Below are 19,930 nucleotides of genomic sequence, written 5' to 3' on the forward strand. Positions count from 1 at the left end.
AAAGTTACGTAGTAGATTCGAATCCCACTATCGGCAGCCCTGAAAATGGTTTTCCGTGGTTTCCCATTTTCACACCAGGCAAATGCTGGGGCTGTACCTTAATTAAGGCCACGGCCGCTTCCTTCCAACTCCTAGGCCTTTCCTATCCCATCGTCGCCATAAGACCTATCTGTGTCGGTGCGACGTAAAGCCCCTAGCAAAAAAAAAAAAAAAAAGTTACGTAAACCGAGATAACAGTTAAGTATTTTCCAACAACATTATTTCGGATAACGGGCATTATCCCGTTTTAAAATTTTACCGGAGATTGGTTGACCAGTAAAATGGGAAATCTAAGAAAATTGTATTCCAAGATGGCAGCTCGTAGGCGGCTGGAATATCTAATTGAAAGATAAAATCACAGCGACGAGTAATATGATCAATAATATGCAATTAATAAACGTCCTAGATGGTTAAAAGAACGTGTGACACATTTCCAGGACTACGACGACTCTGATTTTCAGAGACATTTTAGGTTATCTAAAGCTTCCGAACATAACCTGAAATTCCCAACACGTAGGTAGGCCTCGATTACAGCTTATATCTTGTACGTTACACGACTGGACGACTTTTCAATGAAGAATTAAGGAACACTGTCTTATTTGTTGAGTGATATGCAATGTGTAGGCAATAATTTGTTTTCTTGTTCCCTTTGTTGATGTTTTCCTGCCACTAAGTTCAATAACAATTCACTCTCTTGGAAAGTCATATTAGGCTTCTTTATTCGTTTCTGCTCAATAGCGGACATAATTTATGCAAATTATTTGCAAACCCCGAATGGAATCAAAAACTTGTTTACATTTCGATAGTGGCGGCAGCACGTAGTCATTTGTTTTCCGTACGTTGGTATGAAAAATTTGCGATTCAAACTCAGATTGAAACGAAAACATAGTTTTGGTAAACGGAGATAATAAATTCTGTGGTGAATACGGAAGTGAGCATTATCCTAGATAATGACATTATCCGAGTTTTGAAAATCTAGGATTACAGTAAAAGTAACTGACATTGTTGAATACGGGCCTTAGTTGAGTATTGTAACTGTTTAGGGGTTGGCATAAGGAAGTTTACTTCAACTCTTTCTAAGTTGTCACTACTGTTTTTTCGGGTTAATTAATCTAACCAATCATGCCCAGCTCGCCGATATAATTGCTGGGAGTCGTTGAACTTATGTATCGATCTGGATCCGAAAAGTGCAGCGATAGGCGAGATTCTCCCAACAGGAGACTATCGGTGAGCTGGGGCAGCATTTAAGGTAGGTGGCAAGACTTTCCTCTAACCTGTGAGTGGGTGTCTTGTCATTCCTAAGGATGTACGACTGTGGACCCTCGTTTCCCTTATTTTCTTTGCTTTTTGGTGACTATGCGTTCCTCATTTTATAAATTTTCTCCTTACTTTTTGCAATTTTCTTTCCCGTCTTAATCACCAACGTAGTATGGTATATCCCCTGTATCACCGGGCCTTCTGCCATATTAGGTTTTATGGCAAGTTATGTCTCAGAATTGCTTGAGTGGGTTCAGCACCCCTACCTATTTTGTTTTCGGCCTACGTTATTAACCTTTTTGTATTTTCTTTTTTTGACCGTGTAGTATGAGCTACTGCTCCTGCTTTTCTGGATCCCAGACTTTGTTGTTGCTTCCCCTTGAAGTAGGGGCTATGAGTGTCAAGTTGGGTATAGCTGATAAGCATTTAGCGTACCTTGAGGTACTTTGATGTGAATCCTGGTCAGGTCTGGCCGTTGATTATGAAATGCGTGAGTCCTATATCCTCTTATATTGTGTAACTGAACTGCTCCATACGCTAAATATCAAAGATGTATTTTAAGACTATTAAGCTCTGACAATTATTTCGTAATATCCCTTTCTAAATTGTTTTCACTTCTTAAACACCATTATTTTTCTTGTTGGTTTACAATAGAAAAAAGAGCACAAAAATAAAATAAAGGATAATTTTTTGAATACATTAAAAATTTAAAACTTTTGTGTGGCCATTTGTTCAGTTGCATAAGCTCTGCCGTATTTTCCCGTATCATGCCCTAGTACCTCGTAGTAGTGAAAATGAAAACCTACTACCTGTTTCCAGTCATTCGACCAGGTCAGGAATGGAATGAACAAAGCCCCTATCTAACGGCGAGGATAGAAATTGTGCCGGCTGCCGAAGTTTGTCGCACTCCTCTGGGGCATTGACTAATGAATGACAGGTGCAATGATATTGGAGAGTGTTACTGGAATGAAATAATACAGGAAAAAGGGGTGTACCCGGAGAAAAACTAGTCCCGCCTCCGCTTTGTCCAGCACAAATCTCAAATTGAATGACCGGGATTTGAATCACAGAACCCAGCGGTGAGAGCCGATGCGCTGCCGCCTGAGCCACGGAAGCTCTTTAGTAATAATAATAATTCCTTAATATCCTTTAAACTAAGCATCAGTTTCTGAATTTCGTCCTGTTCTTTAAATCGATGGCCTAGAATGAAAACCTCGTATCTCACAAAGTTCTTCCTATCCATTATTTCCCTTAAGACTGGTTACGCCTCCTAGCCACACATGAATATGCAGTCCATCAGAACAATGTTCGTTGTGTTCTTTTTTCCTATGCCGACGTGTGAAGAAAAATGAACCTTACCGTACCGTACTATAGGAAAGTATGTCTGCGTGACTTCTTTACTAACTCCTAGAGTATAATTTTTATAAGGTTCATTTTCCTTTACGCGTCAGCATAGGAAAATAAACCCAACGAACATTGTTCTGATGGACTGCATACCCAAATGTGGCTGGGAGGCGTGACCAGTCTTAGGGGAAATAATGGTTAGGAAGAACGTTTTGAGATACGAGGTATTCAGTCTAGGCCATCGAAATGCCAATAAATCTTTCATTATGGGTCTCTCGCATGTAAACATTTTTCGATTTTTACCAGTTGTGCCTTGATTCAATCTTGTAAACAACCTTGATAATGGAAGATGTGCACCTAATCAATTACGCTACACAGCCAGTCAACTTGAACATGTGCATTGCTTGTTGTTGGAGTAAATGCTATCCTGTTCTGTGCTGTAGTGATGCTCTGACTAACTGTTTATAGTTGGTAATCTTGATACTTTTCAGCGAAGATGTGATCGTGAATGTGTTGGGTGTTAGCCTTGGGGCTCAGTCTGCTTTTGTCATAGCTCATGAGATAGCTCACCAGTGGTTTGGGAATTTGGTTACCTTTAACTGGTGGACTTATACCTGGCTCACCGAAGGCTTCGCAGATTTCTTCGAATACTTCATTTTAGAGAAGGTGGGTATTAAAATTAATTCCATTGCTACCTTGATGATAAACTTTGTAGGAGTTGAATGCACAATTCAACCAGTTTTATTGACTATATGATTTGCAACTTTAACAAAGATTGCTAATGTTTTATTTTAAATGTCCTTGCATAAAAATGTTTTTAATTTGTTTCCAGTCTAATAATGAATTTGTTGTATTCTGATATATTACTGTAGTGTATTCTAGCTTATGATGTCCCTTAGGGTATGAAATATGTACTAGATGTAATAAATTATATATTATAGGCGGACAACTTTTTTAAGTTATTCTTAAATATTCACTAATTGATTTTTACTTACAGAATAATAAAAGAATCCTGATTTGAAAAGTAAAGTCACCGCGAAAAGTTGCCGCCCCGAGCTACGGGCATGTTGGCTCGTGCGTAAATGCGGCCCTGGATATATTCGCTGTTGCGTGTCTCTGTGGTAGTTTGTAGTGGGATGTATTGTACGTAAATGAAGAAGCTTTTTGAAATGAACACAAACACTTAGCCTCCGACGTAGAGGAATTAACCAGACGCTGTTTAAAAACCCCATCCTTCGGGAATAGAATCGACGGACATCTAAACCGAAGGCCACTACGCTGACCAATCAGTCAAGAAGCCGGGCTCTACATAGCATCTACTGAACTCGTAAAATATGTACTTGGACTTGAAGAGACTTTATTTGCTTTCCATCCGCAGAGAATTACCACTGATCTTCAAAGGTCACAAAGAATTTACGCTTCTTCCTCTACTCCAAGTTCATTCTTATTATTTATTTATTTATTTGGCGTATGATGAATAATGACAACCCATAAACTATTTACACAACCAGTGAAAGATGAGTACAAAGTAAATACAAATTATCATATCTATACAGTCAAAGAAAGCAATTTACAAAGTTTGAAAGTACAAGAAGAAAACACAATATATTTACATCGCTATCCACCTATCATCTCTGACAGTTCATATATACACACTGAGTGCGAGTGATGTACATGTCACTAAATGTGAATGTCCAAACCCGCCACGCACTTCACTGCTTCGGGTGTTGCTGTGTTGAGGTCTTCCATGGTGCCAGTGAAAGCACGGAGTGGACATTCCTGCACTACATGTTTCATTGTTTGTCGAACCTCCCCAGAATCACAGTATGGAGAAACTGACCAGCCCCAGGTGTGTAAAGTAGATGCTGTTCTACCTACTCCACATCTCATGAGGTTTAGTCTACTCCAGGTGCAACGTGGCAGATCAAAGCCTGCCAGCTTTGTGGATGGGTTATTAATATCCACTATTGCCCGAGCTGGGGATAAAGACCACTCTGTTAACCATTTAGAGGTGGGGTTGAATTCACTAGATGTTATCTTCACGGCAGTCTTCCAAGCAGGCTGGCGAGACTTCAGGCGTGTGCATTTCTGTCTGATATCCTCATGAACAGGTAGACGTTCATTCTTTAGCATTCTGGTCCATAGCTGAAAAAGGGCCTTCTGTCTCCTGATATGTGGAGGTAGTATATTGCTGAGAACCGGTAACCATTGGGTCGGAGTAGCACGAAGTGTACCAGTTATGATTCGCATGGTTTGACGAAGTTGTGAATCTACTAGCTGTGTGTGAGCACTGTTAAGCCATACAAGTCCCAGAAGAGCTTCTTCAACAATGGTATGCTGTTGGAAAAGTTCTGCTTTAAAAATGAACATGTTTCCCATATATTAATTACGTATTTCGAGTTGAAATCGAAAGAAAGTCTTCTCTTGCTATTTTTTCAACTACCCCTCAAATTGAAAGCAACCGTCAATCTAATGTGTCAAAATCTCCAAATAAGTCTACCGTATACCATCATACTTAATAATATGAATCTTTTTCTTTCCTGGCATTTTTTCCAGTTACCTCGGGTCGACACTAACGTATTGATTAAGCTCAGTTTTACTGTGGATGCCCTTCCTGACGCCAATCCCATGTGGAGGGATATATTCATATATATTCATCATCCCATGTTTCTGTCTTAGTTAGCAGTGTGATATACCCAATGCAGATATACTGTATATTAATGCGATCACAAACACTCGTTCCCCAAGATAGAGGAATTAATGAAACGTAGTTACAATCCTCTGCGCGGCTGGATGTCGAACCTAAGCTGACCATTCAGCCAAGTGCTGGAATTAATAATAACAACAACAATAATAATTTAGTTTAGCGAACCATCCCCGATGGCCCGCGTTCTATTCCCAGTACTGCCAGAGATTTAAGAATGGCAGGAGGGCTAAAATGATGCATAAAGCTCACCTCCATTGCGGATGTGCCTGAAATGAGCCGCACCATCTCGGGAGTATACTTTACTAGTTGTAGCAAAACTGACTCTTACCTAGAAGACCCAAGTTAGATTTCCAGCCGGTTCAGGGACTTACACCTGTATCTAAGGGTTGGTTCGAGGCCCACTTAGCCTAACACCTTTGAGGTGCTGTCTGACGGTGAGATAACGACTCCGGTCTAGAAAACCAAGAATGATGGCCGAGAGAATTCGTCGCACTGACCAGAGTCACGTCGCAATCTGCAGGTCTTCGGGCTCAGAAGCGGTCGCTTGGTAGGCCAAGCATGTTTGGACTTTAGTGCCATCGGGGGTTAATAATAATAATAATAATAATCATCATCATTATCATCATTGTTCTGGTCCACAGAGGTGGGGGAAAAGCGGCAGGTCCTAAGGACTAGACGAAAAAATAAAGAAAAGTGCAGAAGGCAATAGAAATAGCATATTATTGCCACATTATTTCTTAACGCTTTTCCTTTCTTTGTTTAACAATTTAACAACAACAAGAATTAGTTCTTCCTTAGATAACAATAGTAAAAAGCAGCTAACAAGGTTATAAATACCAAAGTACTTTAACAGAGTTGTGATTTTGGAACATTCAAACCTTCTACAGAAAAATTTACGTTCTCATTTCTTCAAAAGAAATACACGCTCGGCCTTAATGCCTTCAAGTAAAACTCGTCACCTTTTTAACAGAGCAAAGCAAGGTAATAGAAACTCAACTTTCAAAACTTGAGAGGAGCAGAGCTAGCACTACTGAAGGCAGTAAAACATTTTATTCAAGAACAAAATCAACATGAAATATACAAAAAGTCAGCAACGTATAGAATAGGGATGTATAAAATGTAATTCAAGCTCCCCAAGGGATTGCATATCAAAAACATCTGATGGGGTACAAATGTCCCAGGACACAGAGGATGCTAAGCTGTGACCAGAAAAGATTGGGGAAACTACAGTCGAAAATACTGGAAAGTCAGATACTGAAAATATCTTAATCACAGTAAAGACAGTTTCATAACGGGAAAGGAGGGTTCGCTCTCGTGCTTCTTTCATAAATTAATAGCCATAGTTCGGCAACCTATATTTGTTTTAAAGAAGTTAACAGGAGAAAAGCATACTTAATTAAATAATAGTACTGAAATTCGAAGTGTCGACTTCAAAGTTTACATTATAGTTCTATTATAAGGAACTGCTAACAGGTTTTAAATTTACATAATGTTTTAAGAGCCAGTCAGTCTGCCTTGCCATTGCCCCCATATGGCCAGCCAAAGGTCTACACTCCAGTCGATGACGATGAATACGATACCAGGAAGCAATTTCGGGATCTTTTATTTATTGTGGGCTGGTTCATGATTGGGCATAGGTAGTGTGAACTTCGTACTTAACAAAGAAAGGTGTGCCAACCCAAAAAAGTTACAATACTTAATAAAAGTTCCAACACAAGTTCCTACCGTCTCCAAAACATTATGTGTACTCGAGTTTGGAGGCTGTTTATGAAATAACCAATGGGCTTGCCGAAAATCAAATAGCACCATCAGACTGCATGAGGCTGGTTGGTCTTATCGTGCAATTGCCAGGCATGTGGATCATTCAGATGTCACAGTGGCCCGATGTTGGACTCAGTGTGTACATAAAAGCACACGATCACGTGCAGGTTTGGATCGACTAAGGAACACCACCGCGAGTGAGGACCGTCGTATGGTGCGCCAAGTATTGCGGGATCCCATAATTTCGGCACCCGCCATCCGCGAACATGTACTGGAGACTTTACAACATCCTGTGAGTTCCTGCACTGTGTCTTGACGATTCGCATCCGCCAGATTGGGATCCTACCGCCCCATGCGTCGGTGCCAATTACACCAGAACACCAACGCTGGCGTTAGGAGTGGTGCCTTGCCCAAGAGGCATCGACAGAGGACAACTGGCATCACATCATGTTCAGTGATGAGTCCCGCTTCTCCATAATCTCCTATGAGCATCGTGTGCGTACTTAGCGGCGTCAAGGGCAGAGAGCAAATCCTGCCCATATTGTGGAAAGACACCCAAACGAAACCTCTGGTATCATGGTGTGGGGAGCCATAGGATATGCGTTCAGGTCACCTCTAATATTGCTTCGGCAGACTTTGACGGCACAGCGATACGTCACAGACATTCTGCGACCGCACGTCCCACCCGTTATGGCAAATCAATCTGGGAAAATTTTCCAACGAGATAATGCACGTCTACATACATCACGTGTATCAATGGACTGCCTAGAGCATGTTGAGATTCTCCCGTGGCCAGCAAGATCCCCAGACCTCTCCAACATAAAACACGTGTGGGATGACATTGGAAGAGGACTCCATCCCAGTACCAACCTGCGGGATCTGGAGGCACAGTTGCAACAACTGTGGACGAACTTGCCTCAGGAGAGGATCCAAAGGCTGTTTGACACCATTCCGAATCGCATAAAGGCATGCATTGCGGCCAGGGGGAGTGCGACACTCTACTGACCTGGCGCCAACATTCCACCTGTAACTGTCAACGGCCTTGTCTCTTTCATTCCATATTGTAATCAGTTCAATAAAGGGACATGATCTTTCAGCATATGCAGTTTCATTCACTTTCAGCGAATACTTAACTTTTGTTTTTCAGGCAGTGTATTTCTTATTTATCGCAGGTGGAATGCAAAACGTGTTTGAAACTCGCGTCAAATTTAGGACTTTGTTTCTCAGATTCCCGTCATCCGATTAAATCCGAATGTTAAGACATAAGAATAATTTACATGTTGTTTTTACATTTCACAATTTTTTGTTTAAAAGAAGAACAGAAGTTATCAATTTTGTAAAGTAACTTTTCCTCTTCTCTTGGTGGTTGGAAAATTGCTTTCTTGGTCGCGCTGTTATCTGTATATATCCAATGGTTACGCTGTATAACTGTGAAATACGTAAACGAATTCACTTTGTTATATAAGTTTGTTTCGCGTAGAATGATATGGATCGGCAGCTGGCCGGTGCAGGAAATGTCGTGCGGTTTGAGTTAGCTCTAATATCCTCCGGTATGCAATAATTACCTGTGATTAGCATTCAAACAAATGGTACTGAGAGGTGATGGAAAATCCTTCAGTTGAACAAACTACCAAAGAATTAAGGCAGCATGTTAAACTTATCTTGGTTGCCGGTAGCTCACTATGAAATGAACGCTACGCCTTTGTGAAGAACAAAACTGCAAAAATTAGCCGAACAAACGTTGCAGAGAAGTGAAAAAGCATAAATGTGACCTATGCTAAGACACTTTACACTCCGTAACACCTGAGCTCTGAAGAAAATGTATAAAACATGCCAATGAAATTAAAAAAAGGACATAGGAGAAAGAACACCTTACTGAAGAAAATGAAGTCCAGCGAGTTGTAGTCACTCATGAAATTTCTGATTCTAAAAGGCGATTGGCATGAATTAGAACTTAATGACGATATTTCTAATGATGACCTGTAAGCAGATTCAATCCAATGTATATGCTGTTAACAGATATCGAGCAAGTTGACCGCTTGCGTAGGGGCGCGTAGCTGTGAGCTTGCATTCGGGAGATTGTGGGTTCGAATCCCACCGTCGGCAGCTCTGAAGATAGGTTTCCGCGGCCTCCCATTTTCACACCAGGCAAATAATGAAGCTGCACTTTAATTAAGGTTACGGCCACTACATTCTCAATCCTAAACCTTTCCTATCCTTGCATCACCGAAAACATTCGATGTGTTAGTGCGACGTTAAACCACGAGCAAAGACAAAGCAAATAGTTAGACATACGCGAATGAAAAATTAAAGAACTATAAAAAATATAAAAGGCAAAGCCAATATCAAAACCAAAGGTATTTTAAAGCTACATTGGAGGTCCAAAGTAGGAGTTTTGTTTTATGTAAAGTCAAGTAAAAAACCGCAAGGGCTACTTCGAAAGCACCGTGCAAGGATTATAGAAAGGAATGGTTTGTTTATACAAGAATGAAGCAGATCCAATTAGACGTAACAACACACAGGTTCCACTGACGCATCTAAACAAGCTGGGTTGTCCGTCCCGCTGCACGGACGACTCCACTTTCTTTCACTGCCGGTACTCCCTGGTATGTTCTGCTGCTGATGTTTGGTGGACTTACTCCATTACTCAAATTTCCCTTTGTCCTCCAAAATGCGTGTTTGTAGTTTCTGATTCATTTATTCCGAAGACATTTAGACATTTTGCAAATTTGGTACAATTTTTAGCCTTTCAACTGATCTGATCAGGAAGTTGAGGCGGTCGGTGTTAGCCAGTAAACGAGACAAATATAACGATACCACTTGCAATACTCTAGCACCGCGAAATCGTGAGCTATACTAATTACTGCAAAGTGACAATCTTAAATTCAGTACAAAATGTTGGACGTCACACCACTCGCCGTGACATGACCAATTATTGAAGCTAATTTCTAACAATATTATCATCCTTTAACTTTATCACCATATATTAAGCATGTAGATATGTAACCAGCTTATGTGAATGTTAGTATGAATGAAAGAATGAATATAGTTGGGATTTTCTATTAATTGTGTATTTATCATCACGTTTTCTGAAATGTATACTTATTACTGTGTGGTTAAGTGTAAGAGAGGTTCATAACCCCTAACTTCGCCATTAATGAGCGTATGAAATACATAATAAATAAGCAAATAAATGTTATTTAGAGTTGAGAAATTATGACGCTGAAATTACTATGCATTCCCATACGACCCTCGAGGGATAAAAGATGGAAAGGAATGGGTTCAAGAAGACGAGACATGAAATCAATCCTACTACTTGTAAGTTAGACACAACTTCGGACAGTTAATAGAACATATCAACTTGGAAATAACTTACGGTTTTTGAAAGTATTAAAGTTGGTTTTGAAGAAGTTGTTATAGGAGAGTGCCATTCACTTAAGGTGATTAAGGAATCGCGGATGATAATGAAACTGGTAGTTATTTTAGTGATGCTGCAGTGTTCGAACATGTAACGTCCAGAAATACGTCCTACATTTGTTGACAAGCGTGAAAGTAATAGCTCTTCGTACACTCAATTGCCAGAAAGTAAGAAGAGCACAAAATATCCTGAAGATCCTTTGCAAAATTGAATGGATGAAAACCATAACGGTATAAGTGACATTTTTTGAAAAATGAGTTAAGCGCAGGATGTAACTCCGGGAGAATGTATCTTTTCACCAGCAAAGAGATACAAATGCTAGCGGTATTATTCTACGCTCTAGTGACAGGTGGTATAACAACAAATAGCATGCTTTATATGAGTGTTAAGATGTTTAAATGCCTTTTTCTCTGAATGATCAAAATGCTACTTATACCGTTAAGGTTTTCATCCATTCAATTGGACAAGGCAGTCAAGAGGAAAAAATCAGATAAGGCTTTTTTGCGGGTGTTGTTTTACTGGATAAAGTGATAAGGTGATTACGACTTCAACAATCTGAAATGTACAGGAACAACAGTATGATGATAAATGGGGTGAAAGTCAGGCTGTGAGTTTCTCCAAGAGAAATATTCCTCTCAGTTTTAATTCTTTGATGATGGGGTGAAAGTACCTCACGGGAATCACTGCAATTACATAGGCGTACATGGGGTAATCAGATAAGCGGGACTGGAAATAAAGTTTAGAGATCTGTTCATATGGTTACGAGATCACTTCAAACTCACTCTCTGATATTTAGCTTGAAACCTGGTCGAAACTCGCACACAGTGAAACGAAGCTTGCCACAGAATGAACGCAATTCTGGAAATACAATAAACTCCATATCTCGTCAATAAAACGTGAAATGAAAATTTAATAACGCGCGGCTACTCAATCCACGACTAAAACACGATCTCGACATACGCAGTCAAGTTTGGAAGAATAATACTAACATTCAGCACTCGCCTAACTTTACATGAGTATCGTCAAAACAATAATCATCATCATCATCATCGCAAAATCCACACTGTAATTCTAGAGTGAGGCCAAACAATCGCCTACCATCTCACTGTTCCAAACATCTCTATCTACGAAATATCCAGTCAGGAGAAATTTCATTGAATCTACACAGCCAAACTATCACTTTAATAGCGTCCAATATCTCATCCCACAATGTTTCCGATTTAATTATAATCTCGTCTCGTAATATATAAAATATATTGAATGGAAATTTGTTACAACAATTAAATAACACCAACCGTGTTTTCAGAATTCCCTTCTATTCTTGAGGTCACTTACTATAACATTCACCATGCTGACTTTACATAAATAGTCATTTGGACTTAAGTGCCAAGAGCTACAATCCTCTACAGAAATTGTTTATCATGGTGAAATTCTGGACTTGAACTCATAATTGGCGTTACAACGCACTCAGTACGACTCTCACCATCATTCAACCAGTCAGCTGTTCCGGATTGCTAACGGAATTTAGCATTTAATATACAGCCTGTCTCAAAAATTCTTCGCCATCGACAAAGCCTGTCTCAAAAATCCTTCTTCATCGCCTATCATCACGGCGGTATTACTCATGAAATACATGCTTCCTATGCCCTCAACATCTACACAACTATTCTTTCAACATATTCCGACACAATCCATTTCTTCCTGTTTCAAAACCTTTCAAACCTCGATACTCCCATGACGAACAATTTTATAAAAATCTTTTCATTCATTTTATTACTACTTTCGGACCTCAAGGACAAAATAACACACCGTGATTTCCTATATCACCAACATTCACGGTGTCACAAAAATTAACTTCCCACGAATAAATATAACTTTATCAGACTTCACTGGATTTCGACACGAACGCAAATCTATTTGACATTTCCGTTAAATACATGTTTTAACATAGAAAAATTTTATCCTGCCGAAAATATTATTATTATTATTATTATTATTATTATTATTATTATTATTATTATTATTATTATTATTATTATTATTCCGAGGTACCTGTGGAACAGTAGAGGTGAAAGAAGGTGCTGGGTGGAATAGGTCTCAAGTAACGAAATTAAAGTTAATTTAAAACTTTAACAAAGGTTTTATTTTCTTTTCAAGATAAATAAATAACAGAATATAACAGGTACCAAGTAGCAGATCAACAAATTAAGAAAGTACAATTTTAGTTCATTACAAAATTTGGGCTTCGAGCCCGACACTCACGAACCTTGAGCTATAAGCCCAACTTTACCTATATACCAAGTTCAAACAAAGGGGCAGAAAACCCCAATCATGCCAAGGAGCACTGGCTCCTGATTACCATATTAAGCCTCCTCGAGGCACACAGAAACCAAATTTAAGAAAGAGCAAACCCGCTCTCAAGATTCAAGCCCATCAAAGGCCACAACAAACAATATTTCAAACTGCCCTCAAGGCATACCAAGAACAGGGGTAATAAATACCCAACCTACTGGGCCTATTCAGTAAAGAAGCAGGTTAATTACATGGCCCAAAATACCAACTTGACTGGAGGCGTAACTTGCACTCCTAATACCCTTTTAATACCTACTTGGCAGGTAGGCCGCATACACAAGGGCTAATCCCATACTAAAGAGGTGACTTGTATAAGAAGACTTCATTACATTAAGAAAGGAAGAAACGGTTGTGAAAACAAAGTCACCTCAAAACAATAGGAGTGGGAGCTCGAGAGGGTTTAGCACTCTCTATCCCAATTTATAGTTAAAGAGAAGAAGTTTTACCAAGTGTCTATTACATTTTAAAGATAGGTTACATGAGAAAAGTTTTCGAACCTGCCCCGAGGGTTAAACTGCTGAGCTAGCGAGAAATGAAGTTATTAAATGGCCATTACCTTATGCTGCCCGAAGAAAGAGGCGCTTCCCGCCCCCTGCTACATAATCACACTGGGAGAGATGTTACTGAAGTGGCACCGAGACAAGAAAATCAGCAGTTTATATACCCTCGTGGAACATTCGAGACCTTTCATGAATGATAAGACACACCCACAGCAGTTTATTGGTTACAGAACACAGTTACAAAGCAGGTTGGGGAAGAAAGCCCCGATTGGCCGAAAATTAATTTAAGAAATTCATGATTGGCTAATTTCAAAACTGGCGGAAAGAAAGGATTAACATTGCCAACTCTCAAACCACAGAACAAAATTTAGCAAAAACAAAACTTATGAATGTTAAATTTCTTCAGGACAGTTCATTCCTTTACCCCAGAGTGCGTTATTATAGTTTTTGTAGAGACATCTGTTAGGGAACGTCCAAATTTCTTGATATGGAGCAAACAAACACAAATCGAAATAGACACAGTTCATAACACTTCAACATTTACAGTAGTGACATCTTCCAAGAAACCTTTGAATTAGTACAGTTTGTTAAAGTTCAGGCGTTCTCCTGTAGAGGAGTTTCGACTGGCGCAATATTTGAATTTGCGTCGTGGAGGTGTACCGCCCGGTACAATTATTATGACTAATTTTTTCTGAACTCATAGGATATTCGAAATTATTGTATTCACACGACTACATTATCGTTATCACCTTCCTAACTTTGATCAGTTTGAACAATATCTCAAGGAATTTTAACACATTACTTAAACTTCGCATGTTACCGTTTCTCAATTTCATATTTACTGCCCTGAGGAGTTCCACACGACGATCAGAAATATAACACTTTCGCCGGATAATTATTAAATAATACTTTGGCACACGCACTGGAAAATGTTATTGGGACAAACGAAATCTATCTACAACATCTATATATATAAAATAACTTGTCCTGACTGACTGACTGACTGATTCATCATCGCCGAGCCAAAACTGCTGGACATAAAGAAATGAAATTCTGGGGATATATTCATATTAAGATGTAGGTGCTCGCTAAGAGAGGATTTTTAGATATTCCGTCGCTAAGGGGGTGAAAAGGGGGGTGAAATTTTAAAATGAGTGTATCTATATCTCAACACTTTAAAAGTTTACAGATGTAAAAATTGGTATTTAGAATCTTCTTTAAAAATAAGGAAACACGTATTTTTTTGTTTTCAGAAAATCCCAATAGGAGGGGTGAAAAAGGGTGAAAATGGGGAAAAATGGGTTGAATGCCTTTTTCAGGATACCGGTACTTATATCTCAGAAACTGAAGATTTTACAGACCTGAAAATTTGTACTTTTGATCTCTTTTAAAAATAAAGAAACACGTATTTTTGTTTTTGGAAAATCCAATTAATGGGAGGGTGAAAAGGGGGTGAATTTTTAAAATGAGTGAATCTGTATTTCCCAACTTTTAAAGTTTGCAGATGTGAAAATTGGTATTTAGAATCTTCATTAAAATAAAGAAACACATCTTTTTTGTTTCCGGAAAATCGCAATAGGAGGAGTGAAAAGGGGTGAAAAAGGGGTTGAATGCCTTTAATGAGGCTACTTATATCTCAGAAACTGAAGATATTACAGACCTGAAAATTGGTGTTTGGTATCTCCTTTAAAAATAAAGAAACACGTGTTTTCCTTTTCTAGAAAATCCAATTAAGGGGGGGTGAAAAGGGGGTAATATTTTAAAATGAGTGTATCTATATCTCAAAACTTTTAAAGGTTATAGATGTGAAAATTGTTATTTAGAATCTCCTTTAAAAATAAAGAAACACGTGTATTTTGTTTTCGGAAAATCCTAATAGGAAGGGTGGAAAAGGTTGAAAAAGGGGTCGAATGCCTTTCATGAGTGTACTTATATTTCAGAACCTGAAGATATTACAGACCTGAAAATTTGTGTTTGGGATGTTCGTTAAAAATAAAGAAATATGAATCTTTTGTTTTTGGAAAATCCAATTAATGGGGGGGGGGGGGTGAAAAGTGGGTGATTTTTTAACATGAGTGTATCTATATCTCAAAACTTTTAAAGTTTATAGACGTAAAAATTGGTATTTAGAATCTCCTTTAAAAATAAAGAAACACGTATTCTTTTGTTTTCGGAAAATCCCAATAGGATGGGTGTAAAAGGGTGAATAATGGGTTGAATGCCTTTAATAAGGCTACTTATATTTCAGAACCTGAAGATATTACAGACCTGAAAATTGGTATTAGGGATCTACTTTAAAAGTAAAGAAACACGTATTTTTTCGTTTTGGAAAATGCAAATATTGGGGGGTGAAAAGGAGGGGGGCTGAATTTTTTAAAATGAGTGTGTCTACATCCTAAAACTGTAAAAATTGGTAGTTAGAATCTCCTCTAAAAATAAAGGAACACGTTATTTTTTGTTTCCTCTAAATCCCAATGGGAGGGGTGTAAAAGGGTGAAAAATGTGTTGAATGCCTTTAATGAGGATACATATATCTCAGAAACGAAAGATATTACAGAACTGAAAATTTGTATATGGGATCTCCTTTAAAAATGAAGAAGCACATATTTTTTAGTTTTTGGAAAATCCAATTAATGGTGGTTAAACGGGAGTGACAAATTGGGGTGAATTTTTTGAAAGACTATATCTACAGAATATCTTGAAACGTAAAATGTTACAGACATAAGTAGTGGGTGTTTGAAATCTCCTGTAAATGTAAAGAAACATAGGTGATTTGTTTTTGGAAACTCCACTTAAGGGGAACTCCAAAGGGGTGAAATTGTAAAATGAGAATTTTTACAGTATATCTAAAAAACTTAACATGTTACAGAAGTGGAAAATGGTATTTTCATCTGTATTAAACGTAAAGAAACGTGTATTTTTAGTTTTCTGAAATACCACTTGGGTTGAGCGGGGGGGGGGGGGGTAAAAGTGACTGAAAATGGTGTTGAATTCTTTTAATTAGGCTACTGATATCTCAAAACAGAAGATGTTACAGACGTGGAATTTGATATTTGCAATTTGCTTTAAAAGTATAGAAACACTCATTCACGGAAAATCCAACAAAGGGGGTGAGGGGGGTGAAAGAATTGAAAAATTGTCTTAATTGTATGAGAATACATACATCTAATAAAAACTAAAGTTGTTACAGACGTGAAAATTCGTATTTGGATCTCCTTTAAAAACAAAAAACGCGGTTTGGGGGGCAAACAATCTTGGAGGGCGGGAGTGTAAAGGAGTTGAATTCATTTCATGAGGACACATAAATCAAAAACTGAAAAAGTTAGAGTCGTGATAATTGGTATTTAGAAGATCCTTTACTATTAAAGAAACAACTATTTTTTGCGGGAATATTCACTTAGGGGGGAAGGGTAGTGTGAAATGAAGTGAAAAAAGTAAATTATTTTATGGGGATACTTATATCACAAAACTGAAGGTAATAGACGTGAACATTGGTGTTTAGAATCTCCCTTAAACATAAAGAAACAAACCTTCTTTTAATATTGTTTGGGGGGGGAGGGTGGCGGTAATTAAACTTAACGGCGGTGGGGTGTAGAAGGAGAGTAATATAATAAGCGGGTTCTGGCGCCTCCTCCCGCGGGAAATTTGAATTTTGGCGGGAAATTTGAATTCTGGTGGGAAATTTGAATTCTGACGGGAAATTTGAATTTTGGCGGGAAATTTGAATTTTGGCGGGAGATTTGAATTTTGGCGGGAGATATGAATTTGTAAACAAAGCCACGTGCTTTTTGACAGCTGTCATCGACAACAACGCATCGCTAACCTCACTGCTGCCATCTTGACGGGCCTAAACCTCAGTAGTGCCAACTTAACCTAACTAGCGTGAGGTAAACAAACCCACGTGTTTTTTGAGAGCCACGTGCTTTTTGACAGACAACAACGCATCGCTAACCTCAGTACTGCCATCTTGACGTGTCTAAACCTTAGTGGTACCAACTTAACCTAACTAGCGCGTGCTAAACAAAGCCACGTGCTATTTGACAGCCACGTGCTTTTTTGACAGCTGTCTTCCGCCATCTTTAAACTACAGAGCACTGTGCTACCCTCTTTATCGTTGTAGATGAAAATTCGTCACCTGTCATCGGCAGTGCTGCCATCTTGGTGGACCTAAACCTTAGTGCTACCAACTTAACCTCACTAGCGTGAGATAAACAAATCCACGTACAGCTGTCATCCGCCATCTTTAATCCAGAGAGCACAGTGCTGCCCTCTTTAGCTACTTACCTTTGAAATGTGGTACGTCACAGCTGTCATCCGCCATCTTGCATCCGAAACCTCAGTGCTGCACTCTTTAGCTGAAATGTAGTGGCGGCAAATTCTTTATGCTCTTGTTTGGAAACAAAGCCACGTGCAGCTGTCATCCGCCATCTTTAATCTAGAGAGCACAGTGCTGCCCTGTTTAGCTACTTACCTTTGAAATGTGGTACGTCACACCTGTCATCCGCCATCTTGCATCGCAAACCTCAGTGCTGCACTCTTTAGCTAGATACCATTGAAATGTAGTGGCGGCAAATTCCACGTGCTCTTGTTTGGAAACAAAGCCACGTGCAGCTATCATCCGCCATCTTTAATCCAGAGAGCACCGTGCTGCCCTCTTTAGCTAGTTAAAATTGAAATGTGGTACATCACAGCTGTCATCCGCCATCTTGCATCGCAAACCTCAGTGCTGCACTCTTTAGCTAGATACCTTTGAAGTGTAGTGGCGGCAAATTCTTTATGCTCATGTTTGGAAACAAACCTATGCGCTTTTTTTGTCAGCTATCATCCGCCATCTTTAATCCAGAGAGCGCCGTGCTGCCCTCTATGTGGTGGGGGTAAATTCTACACGCTTTACAAACCCATGTGCTTTTCTGACAGCTGTCAACCGCCAGAGAGCACCGTGCTGCCCTCTTTGTGCCGGTGGCAAATTCCACGTGCTTTTTGACAGCTGTCATCCGCCATCTTGCATCACAAACCTCAGTGCTGTACTCTTTAGCTAGATAGCTTCGAAATGTGGCGGCGGCAAATTCCACGTGCTCTTGTTTAGTAAACAAAGCCACGTGCTTTTTTGACAGCTGTCGTCCGCCATCTTTAATCAATAGAGCACTGTGCTGCGGGTAATTTCGTCAGCTGTCATCCGCCATCTTTAATCCACAGAGCACCGTGCTGCTCTCTGTAGTAGCGGGTAATTTGAAAAGTTCTGTTAGCTGTCATCCGCAATCTTTAATGAAGAGAGCACCGTGCTGCCATCTTAGGTTGAACTGTGGTGGCGGTAAATTCCACGTGCTCTTGTTTAGTAAACAAACTCACGCGCTTTCTGTCAGCTGTCATCCGCCATCTTACATCGTAAACCTCAGTGCTACACTCTTTAGTTGAAAAATGGTGGCGGGTAATTTAAAAAGAAAAATTCTACAGCAGCCATCTCTCGACGCTAATTGCACAAGATGGTGGCTATACATGACTCCTTAAAGGTGCTGATGCGAGATGATCGCTATACATAGTTTCTTATGGGACTCCCTTGGGATGCTTGCGCAAAATGGCGGTTATACAAGGCTCCTTATGAGACACCCTAGGGATGCTTGCGCAAGATGGTGGTTGCTCATATGAGGCGGCTTAAGGATCCTTGCACAAGATGGCTAGAGACGCCCCCCACCCCTAAGGATGCTTGCGCAAGATGGCGGACGCAAGATGGCGGCTATACATAGCTCCTTATGAGACAGCCAGTACTCGATACAACATGTGATCAGAACATTGATTGATGTGTTCAGAACACAAAATAAGTGATCAAGACTGGAATCGAACACTGTACTCGATGTCGTTAACTTCAACATGTGATTAAAACATTGTTTGGTGTGTTCAGAACACTACATAAGTAGAATCGAACGCTGTACAACATGTTAGGGGATACCTTTTTTCTAAGAAGTTCAGATTGAAACATAACAAGACTAGAATTGAACACTGCACTCGATGTCGTTAACCTTAACATGTGAACAGAACATTGATTGATGTGTTCAGATCACTAAACAAGTAGAACCGAACACTGTACAACATGTTAGGGGATACCTTTTTTCTAAGAAAATTAGATTGAAACATTACAAGACTAGAATCGAACACAGCACTCGATGTCGTTAACCTTAACATGCGATCAGAACATTGATTGATGTGCTCAGATCACTAAACAAGTAGAACGGAACACTGTACAACATGTTAGGGGATACCTTTGTTCTAAGAAGATCAGATTGAAACAACAAGACTAGAATTGAACACAGCACTCGATGTCGTTAACCTTAACATGTGATCAGAACATTGATTGATGTGTTCAGATCACTAAACAAGTAGAACCGAACACTGTACAACATGTTAGGGGATACCTTTGTTCTAAGAAAATTAGATTGAAACATAACAAGACTAGAATCGAACACTGCACTCGATGTCGTTAACCTTAACATGTGATCCGATACAACATGTTAGGGGATACCTATGTTCTAAGAAAATTAGATTGAAGCATAGCAA

At 39.4% G+C, this 19,930-nt stretch overlaps 1 protein-coding gene across 1 annotated transcript in view; it reads left to right on the plus strand.

The window, feature by feature from the left end:
• The window catches only part of LOC136859064 (uncharacterized), a 792,234-nt gene that overhangs the window by 563,918 nt on the left and 208,386 nt on the right, over positions 1-19,930 (plus strand). Inside the window, exon 34 of the mRNA XM_068225768.1 lies at positions 3,132-3,306. Within this exon, the coding sequence (XP_068081869.1) occupies positions 3,132-3,306 (175 nt within the window). The remainder of the gene's footprint in view (positions 1-3,131; positions 3,307-19,930) is intronic.

The sequence above is a fragment of the Anabrus simplex genome, chromosome 1 (assembly GCF_040414725.1).
Source record: "Anabrus simplex isolate iqAnaSimp1 chromosome 1, ASM4041472v1, whole genome shotgun sequence".
Taxonomy (NCBI): Eukaryota; Metazoa; Arthropoda; class Insecta; order Orthoptera; family Tettigoniidae; genus Anabrus; species Anabrus simplex.